This window comes from Nanorana parkeri, unplaced genomic scaffold (assembly GCF_000935625.1).
Source record: "Nanorana parkeri isolate BGI_ZX_2015 unplaced genomic scaffold, ASM93562v1 scaffold1157, whole genome shotgun sequence".
Lineage (NCBI taxonomy): Eukaryota > Metazoa > Chordata > Amphibia > Anura > Dicroglossidae > Nanorana > Nanorana parkeri.
In genome coordinates this window covers 42,405-53,012 of record NW_017307425.1, presented here as the reverse complement: position 1 = coordinate 53,012, position 10,608 = coordinate 42,405, and the positions used below count along the sequence as shown (strand labels likewise).

The following is a 10,608-nucleotide window of genomic DNA, read 5'->3' as shown; positions in this document are numbered from 1 at the left end:
GTGTGTATATATATATATATATATATAATTACACACACTGTATCCAGTTACTAATGTATATTTATTTCCTATGACTGTCCTTCTGCTAATAAGCATATAAATGTAACCACTGATACTATAGGGATAGCAACTGTTACATTTATATACTCATTCCCTCCAGGGGTCTCTTGAATGGAAAGATTTGCATCTTCTCACTAATGTGTGTTTATTTCCAATGATCATCAGCCCCATCTAGTAGAATGCGGTATTTTCCCCCCCATACACTCTGTTCTTTATGAATTAATCAATTGAAGATATGACCAGAAGAGAAAATACACTACGGACATTGGATTGTGCCCCATTCTCACAACAGCCGTTTAACTTGCACAGAAGGAATGTTCCTGCAGTATTGCAGGACAAACAGCTATGCAATGGTTTTTAATAAATAGACCCTTTAACATCTGGCAACACCATTCTATATGGAACAATTTATATGCATCACAAAAAGTCAGCAGAGAGAACCCATCAGTACTGAATATACAGTCCCCTTCCCCATGGCCATCAATATAGAATCCCACCCGCCATGGCCATCAATATGAAGTCCTCTGCCTTCCCCCCATGGTCATTAATATGTAGTTCGTCCATCCACCCAAACATGGCCATTAATATAGAGTTGCCCCCACTTTGCAGTTGTACCAGCCTCTTCTCTTCTGGGAAAACTTTCCACATGATTTTGGAGGTTGTCTGTGGGAATTTCTGCCCATTTGGGAGGTCAGGTAATGATTAGAGATGAGACTGGGCATGGTGTGAACTCAGTTCACCCAAGCACCATCAAAACTCCGACTGCCTTCCCCTCCTTCCAAAACAATCTGTGGCAGAGTTTGCACCAAGTCCAGCCTCATCACTAGTACTGATGTTGCATGAGAAGATCCGGCTCGCAATCAGCGTTCCAATTCATCCCAAAGGTGTTCAGTAGGGTTGAGGTCAGTTACTGATGGTGGATGAGAAGACCCGGCTCACAATTGGCATTCCAATACATCCGAAAGCTAATCAGTAGGGTTGAGGTCAGGCATCTGTGCAGGACACTCGAGTTCCTCCACCAAGCTGGTCACACCATGTGTTTATGGAGCTGGCTTTGTACACAGGGGACAGTCATGGTGGAACAGAAAAGGGTCTTCACCAAACTGTCACCACAAGGCTGGAAGAGCCCAATTGTCTACAATGTCTTTGTATGATGAACAGAACCTTCACTGGAGACCCCTGAACTCCATCATTGGTAGGGGGGTCCTCATACTATTGGCCATATAGTGTATCTGGTGCATTGTGGGGGGGGGGATTGATTCTGAAGACAATTTTTCTTTATGTATAAAGCTGACCATTGCAGTGTCTCTGCTGAGAACACAAGCACCGTGCACTCCATTTTATAGACAGTCAACCAAATTCATAAAGAGCTTCTGTTGAAAATTTGCAGATAATTTCCGCCATCCTCAACTAATCTGCCTTTAACTCCTCGTCTGGACATCGCAACCTTCAAACCTTCGTAGAGCGGGGAACAAAACCAACATAAGGTTACAGAAGGCCGAGAAGAAACGGTCTGAACTTCTTCAATGGGCTCTTTGTGGACAAACAGATCTCAAGATTCTGTTTACAGGAAAGACGAAGGGCGTGTTGAATCCTTTCAGAGTTCATTGAAGGAAATATAGGAAATACCCTCAATGGGTCAGGAAGAACGGATTTAAAAAAAAAAAAAAGTACATTTCCCAGCTGCATAGAACAAACATATTTATCTATATCATGCTGGGACTGCTACGAAAAAATAATGAGATACGATGTGCTTGTGTTGTCTGTAGTTTCCAGATGTTTGCTAAATTACACCGGTGTTCTATTGAATTCTCCAACTCGTCGAGACCTCCAACTCCCGTCAGTGCAGCTACCCAAGAGAAGCATCAAGCTGTACAATCAGCGGCAGTGCGCCTGATGCCACAAGCACCGATGGGAGTTGGAGGACTCGACCATTTCGAAGCCACACAGGCGCATCTACGGCAACAGGAGAAGTCAACGAGGATTACAGAAACGGTAATGTGCACTAGCGCCATCTCGTCAAAATCTACAATGCATGTGACGTCACAAGTTGGCCACCTCGACACAACACTGGAATATAAAAGGCTAATGCCGATTGGTTGCTTCTCTGCAGCAAGCCGAGGTAGACTGGAACACAGTGGCGTAACTATAGCCATAGCAGCCCAGGCAGCTGCTATGGGGCCCGGGGGTGGAAGGGGGCCCCATTAGGTTGCAGGAGTAGGGGTAGTTACACTTGACATCTCTAATCTCTTGTAACGTCTACAGTGTAGAAATTACTTCTGATGCACAAGAGGAGCCTTTGGGATCTGGGTATAGTTACTCAAAGCTCAGAGAGAGGTCAGCAAGGGGGGCTCCCCCATCTGTGGTTATGGCCCTGCATTAACATCAGGTTTCGAACCCCCTACCCCCTTTCTCTGCTTTTATATAAAGCTGTAAAATTTGTGCTACAAGAAGGATTTAGATTCGGAAGCCCAGCGTACCGTGGGTGGGGGCGATCCTCTCCCAATCAGAGGCACGTTTTCATATCGAGGATTACCTCCGAACAAAGCCGCCTGATTCCTGGAAAGAAAGGGAGACATGGATCAATAATAGTTACCTAGGAATCTTTTAATGGTATCTCCATCCTGCCGGAGACATGGGCAGAAATGTTTACATATTTGCACCCACGGAACAAAGCCGCTGGCCGGTCCTCCTCCCGGGCACATCATGGCTGAGGATGAGCGAGCCGGGAAAAAGACGATCTAGGTCTATGCTTCCCCTCCGCCAATCCATCATGTCCATTATAGGGAATGTTCCCATTAAAACAAAAGATGCCAAGCTCCTTATTGTTCCACGTTCATGATGCAATGGAGGCGGGGCAGCCTCCTGGATTTCCTATGCAAACAGTGACCTTTCTTGGAGTCAGTATTTGCATAGACTTGGGCACGCCCACCACGTGCCAAGGTTCAAGCTATTATCCAGATCTCAGATTGGCTGTGTACTTATTTCCCCCTAGAACAGGATTACTTAAAATATGTCCCCCACCCCAATGTATTGCAAAATACAGGAACTATCCAGAAACACTGGATCTTGTAAAAAAAAACATTTGAAAGGGGTGGGGCCTCGATGGAAATCGAGATATGGGAGGGATTTGTGTGACAAACCCCACCCCCTTTCGGTCTCGTCAAAGCTCCTCCTTTCTCTGTGCAGCGTTGGATGGATACACAGTTCTACATAACACTGTATATTGCAGCCATGTTCAGCGGCCTTTCCACAGTGCTTCTGGGTGGACCTGAGGCATCACATGACCCTTTAGCGGCTCTACACAACAGAGGGCGGGGCTTGGAACCAGGGAACACAGGTGCAAACTCAGAAGATGAGGATGCCAGCAACCTACAGGAATATAGCCAGTACGGTGGAAGATGCATATGCCGTAATGAACATTGCAGGGTGATGCCCCCGAGGTGAGTTACGTGACGTTCAATTCTGATGCTGAAATGTTCTTTTGTAGTTCTGGTACCGGTACTCACATATACTCAGCGACGGGGGCGTTGGAGACGGCCTGGGTGGGCGGGTGCAGGCTGGCTTGGCTCCCCAGGCTGCTGCTGTAGCTGCAGAAGCTCCTCAGCTGAGCCCGGTTGGGGTTGTGCACGGCTATGCGCCTCGCTTGCGGGTTAAACGGATCCGCCTCGTCCATGTCGTTGTAATCTCTCTCCCTGCGTAACAAAGCATCGGCCCTTTAACACAAGCCACGCACCATCCACATTCACAGCAGAACCCTCCATAGCTGACCTCTGAAGACCTCACATGGGTTTAAAGTGACTTTGTCATAAGAAGAGGCTTTATACTCCATCATCTGGTTCCTCTGATTCAGGAACTATGGTCACCCGAAGAATCTTCACATTCAACACTTCCGGGATTGTGACATACCGGCCTCCCCTGACGCATGATGGGGTTCCTTCTGCCCTGCATCACTATTGTGACATAGGGACTTGTGGGGGGAGCCACAGTGCACGGGAAATGGGGGGGGGTTGGGAGGGGCGAGAGGTGCAGGCGGCTTGGCGGGACAAAATGCCCATGTGCAAATACTGGGGGGGCAAACCAGGCATCCAATACCCCCAGGAGTGTCTATCATGTAAAGAGGCCGATGCTCTACAAAAGGGCAAAGATGGGAGGAATGGGCGATGGGACGATGGAGTATAAAGCCTCTTCTTATGCAGCTTTTAATTCAATGTCAGAGTTACTTTGAAGAAAATTCAGAGCTTATTGAAATACAGAAACAGTAAAATGATACAAGTTATTGTGAGAAATGAAAACGGAATCATAAAGCCCTTTAACTGTATCAATGAGTAAAGTCTTCTTAGAATAGAAGGTATTTAAATGTCCGGTCCCATCACATATCCCAAAAATAAAGATTAAGCCTCATATTAGGACAGTGGGCGGAGCCATGAAAATCATTCCTTTGACCTGTATGGTTACTCTGTCTCGTTGGGTCCCGAGCCCTACTCCATGGTTTCCATACACGGCACTGATGATGGCCAAAAAGCCTGAAACAGCTGTGTGCAGTTTGGAATAGACGACTATGGTATTAGGCTGTATTTGCTCTATGCACCAGCAGTTCCGCATGAGCAACTTGGCAATGGGGCGTAAAAGAATGATTTTCATGGTTCCTCCCACTGACCTAAGGCGAGGAATAACCTTTATTGGGATTATGTGATGAAATGAGACATGTGATCACCTTATGTTCTAGGAAGACAAGCAGGAAGAAAGAAGAGGTAGGTAGGGAGAAAGGAAAAAAGAAGGGAGGGAGGAAGTAGACCGGAATGGAGGAAGGAAGGAAAGAAGTAGGAAGGAGACTGTAATGTTTCCCTGTTTGATATTAAAAAACAAAAACAGAAAAAAAATAAAGAATAGTAATATAATTATTAGGCTCTCACCTCGCTAGTATCAGCTTCCAGGCAGCCGGCACGGTACATGCCATAGCGGTAAATGCCAATGCCGCCAGCAGAGAGAAGAGACCCAGATAAAGAAGACCCTCAACACCATCATAGCAGATACCGATCAGAGCTTCCAAATAATCCTGGAGGAAGAGGAGGTGATGAGCCTCAGGGAAGTTTCGGGATAAAGTTTCACTTTAAAGCTGAACTTCCAGCACAGAAAAACCTTTCAAATATATTCCTTAATAGCCACAAAATAAATAAATCCACTTTCTGTGTATAAAATACTTCTGCATATACAGGTGAAACTCGAATAATTAGAATATCGTGCAAAAGTAATGGCAGTCATTGCTGCAAAAGGGGCCCAAACCAAGTACTGAGTGCATATGCATGCTTGTACTTTTCAGAGGTCCGATATTGTTCTATGTACAATCCTTGTTTTATTGATTGCATGTAATAATCTAATTTTTTGAGGTTGTGGATTTGGGGTTCTTGTGGTTTTCATGAGCTGTAAGCCATAATCATCACAATGATGACAAGTCACGGCTTGAACTATCTTGCTTTGAATACAATGAGTCTATCTCATATATTAGTTTCACCTTTTAAGTTGCATTAGTGAAATAAATGAACTTTGCACGATATTCTAATTATTCGAGTTTCACCTGTAGATTACACTGAAAATGTAGTGGTGATATCATCACTGTGCTGTACATAGCCTGTACAGAGAGCAGAGCTGCGGGAGGGACCCAGCAGGCTCCACCCACTACAGGCTGCATGGAGAAAACTACATGAAGGGGGCGGAGTCCAGACCAGTCACTCTGCACAAGGAGAGTGAGCAGCAGTGAGCGCTCTTTATTATAGGAGGGGGCGGAGACAAGACCAGTCACCCTGCACAAGGAGAGCAGCAGTGAGCGGTCTTTATTACATTAAGCTCCCGCATCAACATGCTAAAATACTGCAAATCTCAAAAGAACTACATAAGGGACACCAACATTGAAGTAAGCAGACACACGACTCTTGTATTTATACAATATTTATTCAGCCCAGGGTTCACAGCCAGATTTATTGTCTTGCTTACTCTAGGGAAAAGTGAATGCTGGGATCCGATTGGCTGCTATAGGCAACATAGAGAGTCCTCTAACTCACCTTGTGGAGTCCTCTGCAGTCCAGCAGCGCTGTCAGCTGGTGCAGGTTGGACTCGGAGGAGTTCAGCAGGACCTGTATGCCAAGAAGATCTTTCTGGAAAAATTAGAGAGAAAGGATCAAATGATGAAAGTGATCTGAGAGAGTTTAAAAGGTTGAGGATGAAGCGGTATTTGATACAATGAACAACAGATTGTACGTATCTATATGGTCATGATGGCCTTAAAGTGACCTGAACCCAAAAGGGAAGACATTCTATGTTATAGGAAACATGTAGAAATGTTACAGTGACACTAAACTCCGGAGTTACATCTTAAAAATACATTCCAGTCCCGGAACTCTGAGCAACAATGTATCTGATTTGTGTGTCACTCGGCTGTAGATCCTCCAATCATCTCTGACACTGTCCTTCCTTCTGGAGGGGGGCTACGTCTGTTCCCCATGGTCCCTGTGTGTGTTGTAGTCACTGCTCCAAGCCCCCCCCCGGGATGGACTACAATCTCCATACAAATATCAGTAAACTGACGCACTTTTACTTTGTACAAAAAAAGAAACTGTTCCCAGAGGTCTTGTCCTCTCGGCTCTGTGGCAGCGAGCGGCGGAAGGAAACTATTACGGCAAAGCAGCTTTTGACAAGAGATCACCGTGAAACGTTTGGCTCGGAGCCTTCACCACGCCGCTCCAGGAGACCTTGAAGAAGGACGTCCGAGGAGACGAGTTCGGTGTCTTTCCACGGAGATCAAAACTTTCCCAAAAGATACATCCAGACAAAAACACAAGCCGAGGATTCCCGCCCAATTCAGACGCTTCAGATGACAGAATATCCTGTTTTGTCTCAAATCCTCTTGAAAATCTTTTTTTTAAGATGTGAGAACATGGCAATGTAGCCCCCAACAACCAATCAGGTCTCCTAGTGTGTGGCCCCCAACAACCAATCAGGTCTCCTAGTGTGTGGCCCCCAACAACCAAACCGGTTTCCTAGTGTGTGTGGCCCCCAACAACCAATCCGGTTTCCTATTGTGTGTGGTCACCAACAAACAATCCAGTCTCCTAGTGTGTGGCCCCCAACAACCAATCCGTTTTCCTAGTGTGTAGCCCGCAACAACCAATCCGGTTTCCCAGTGTGTGGCACCCAACAACCAATCCGGTTTCCTAGTGTGTAGCCCGCAACAACCAATCCGGTTTCCCAGTGTGTGGCACCCAACAACCAATCCGGTTTCCTAGTGTGTAGCCCGCAACAACCAATCCGGTTTCCCAGTGTGTGGCACCCAACAACCAATCCGGTTTCCTAGTGTGTGGCCCCCCAACAACCAATCAGGTTCCCTAGTGTGTGTAGCCCCCAACAACCAATCAGGTTTCCTAGTGTGTGGATCCCCCAACAACCAATCAGGTTCCCTAGTGTGTGGCACCAAAACAGGCTGCTAACCGCAAGACCACAACTTCCTGTTACTGGCAAGCTGCCTTCCTTACCCCTGAAGGTCTCACCTGAGCTGTTGGAAAGATCGGGACAGCAAACTGAAGGAGCCCTTGGACCTGGATTTGCATCGTGTTGAGAGATTTCTGGAAGACGTTTAAAGCCTGCGAAGGAAAACCGATGAGATTAAAAACGCACCGTTATTGGTGTAAAGAAGTAGCCACTGAACTGGCATCTCTCAGAATGATGCATTTATTTGCTTGTATTCTCCCCCTGTTAGGGTAGAGTTGGCAAGCTAGAGACCTCGAAGGCCGTCCGATCTCCTACTTCTTGGCTTCTAGCGTGCAAAATCGAACAACGACTCTTGGACATCACGTGAATAAACATTGCTGCAATTCGGATTCTGCGTGGGGCTTTACAGTCACGGTGTAAAAGGGGGCGTGTCTTAGGCTAGAGATCCCCAAAAAGCTTAACCTAAGGGGTACATCTGATGGATTTAAGGGATGCTCCTCTTTATCATGTTAAAGTTACTGTGCTCCAGCCTGACACTTCTACTCTGTCCGGGAGAGAATACAAGCAAATAAATAAAAATACATCCAGCCATCGCTGAGACGTAAAGATGCGCTATGATAACAATTGGTTCTAATAAAAGTAGAAGAGGTTGTGTGGCAAGCACTGATATACAGCTAAGGGGTAAGGGCAATGAACACTGTCGGTGGCAGCTTAGATAAATGGACGTACACCCGGGGGATCTCCTGTGATGGGGTATACAATACTGATGGAATACTTAGTCTTGGGTTGGAAGGCGTGCAGAGAGTGCAATGCTGCCCTGGCTGCTCCCGGCCGCGTCTGAATAATATGAAGAGTTGGCAGAAACTACGTCATAATAAAAGAGAATATTGGAGACTTGCGCGTGTTGGCGGCTCACCTGCTGGAAGGGATTCTTCAGGCTCTGGCTGCAGTACAGGTAGTAATGAACCACTTCTGGAATGAGAAACACAACAGAGGCATAGACATACAGCCAGGAGATGGGGGGAGAGAGAGAGATGGGGAGAGAGAGGAAGAGGGAGGGAGGAGAGAGAGAGAGGGGGAGAGAGAGAGATATGGGAAGGGGGAGAGAGAGATATGGGGAGGGGGAGAGAGAGAGAATAGAAGGACACATAAAAGACATACAAAGAGGGAGAAAGAGAACCGACAGATGGAGAGTCAGAGAAAAGCAGATAGATGGGGCCTATCGGTGCCTTTCTCTATCATCTATCTATCTATAGGCTTTCGATCCTCTGAATTTCCAAACCTTGCAGTAAATTGTGTAGGATATCTCTGCTGATCAACTTTTGAGAATGCTGATTGCCTGGCTGCCTCTGGCCTCAATTATGAATTAGTGGCCCATACTGCTTTGCATACTTGTTCAGACAGGCGGATCATACATCCCATTCCAAAAACCTTGGCCATTAATATGGAGTCCCCCTCCCCCCCACAGCCATTAATATGGAGCTGTTACACCCATGACCATTCATAAAGAGCTGCACCCCATCCAATGGCCACAAGATTTTTGAAGAATGTCTGTGGACATTTGTGAGATCAGGTACTGATTAGTGGTGAGGCTGAGCTTGGTGCGAACACTAATTTCGGCCAAGCACTTTCAAAACTTTGACCACTACTCCCTCCTACCGACCCAATCCGCCCCTATAGCTGTGGGGTAGGGAACGCTGCACCCCGCAACTGATTGCTTTGCGTGGAGGGGGTGGCAGTCACAGTTTTGAACGGGCATCGGGGAACTGAGTTTGCACCAAGCCCAGCCACATCACCAGTACTGGTGTTGGATGAGAAGACCCGGCTCACAATCCAATTCATCCCAAAGGTGCTCAGTAGGGTTGAGGTTGGGGTTCTGTGCAGGACACTTGAATTCCACCACCAAGCTGGTCACACCATATCCTTATGGAGCTGGCTTTGTACACGGGGGACAGTCATGGTGGAACAGAAAAGGGTCTTCACCAAACTGTGACCACAAGGCTGGAAGAGCTCAATGGTCTACAATGTGTTTGTATGATGGAGAATTAAGGAAACCTGTCACCGGAGACCCCTGAACTCATAAGTCATTAGGAAGGGGGGTGTACATACTTTTGGCCATACAGCGTTCTTTCCAATAATGGTCATTCTACTCAGCCATGTAACTTATTTTTTTTTTTCATTCTTATTGACTGTCACTGCTGTTCTAGCTTAGTAAGTTGAGCCCGTAGTCCAGAGTCATGGGAGGGAGACCCTTACCTGCACTGATCTGATCCTGGGTCATATTCATGATGAACTTGTCGGGAGCCACACAGAAATCACTGGTACCCTGCAAGACACAAAAACGCGTCACATTACCATTCCACGGCGCTGGAGTCAATGTTACAACCTTGCTGAAAGGGAAACGTTTATTATTTGGGGCAGTTGCTGTAGAGCATGGCAGGCTTATTAAAAAAAATAAAAGCAGAAAGCCTAGCACTAGCTTTATGCAGACGGTATTTATCCACTAATTAGAATATTGCTCTCTTTGATAGAGGAAAATAGGGAGGGGCGCTCCTCCTGGAACATGGATCTATTTTTTAGCACTTCAGTATAAAACGGCCCTTTTCTTTGCCCAAATTTACAGGAGAGCCCCACCAGACCTAGCTGACAGGCAGTAAATCTGACACGACCGTGTTTCCCCGAAAGTAAGACCTACCCCGAAAGTAAGACCTAGCGCTATCTTCAGGGATTTCTGTAATACAAGACCTACCCCGAAAATAAGACCTAGTTCGGTGGTAGGTCTTATATTACAGAAATCCGCTAGGTCTTACTTTCGGGGTAAACGCACATAAACTGAATGTTAAATGTAAAGACTGGCCGCTGCTCCCGCCCCGCTCTCCCCGCCCACACGATGGAAGCGGCATATCATCCTCCGACACCTGTGACCGGCAACAGCACGCCGCCTTCCGGGACCTCGTCCGGTCCTCCCCCAGTTTCTTATTTTCGGGGAAACACGGTATGGTCTCATTTCTTCTGAATTGAGAAAGCTGGTTGGATGACCAGTGAAACGTCTTCAAGAAAAAT

The 10,608-nt window shown here is 46.6% G+C and overlaps 1 protein-coding gene across 1 annotated transcript in view; it reads right to left on the bottom strand.

Moving 5' to 3' along the window:
- TTYH2 (tweety family member 2) overlaps positions 1 to 10,608 on the bottom strand; it is a 48,448-nt gene that overhangs the window by 6,496 nt on the left and 31,344 nt on the right. Inside the window, exons 7-13 of the mRNA XM_018568219.1 lie at positions 9,802 to 9,871; positions 8,462 to 8,517; positions 7,605 to 7,697; positions 6,123 to 6,215; positions 4,977 to 5,119; positions 3,570 to 3,755; positions 2,541 to 2,619 (exon numbers count right to left, since the gene is read on the bottom strand). Coding sequence (XP_018423721.1) covers positions 2,541 to 2,619; positions 3,570 to 3,755; positions 4,977 to 5,119; positions 6,123 to 6,215; positions 7,605 to 7,697; positions 8,462 to 8,517; positions 9,802 to 9,871 — 720 coding nt within the window. The remainder of the gene's footprint in view (positions 1 to 2,540; positions 2,620 to 3,569; positions 3,756 to 4,976; positions 5,120 to 6,122; positions 6,216 to 7,604; positions 7,698 to 8,461; positions 8,518 to 9,801; positions 9,872 to 10,608) is intronic.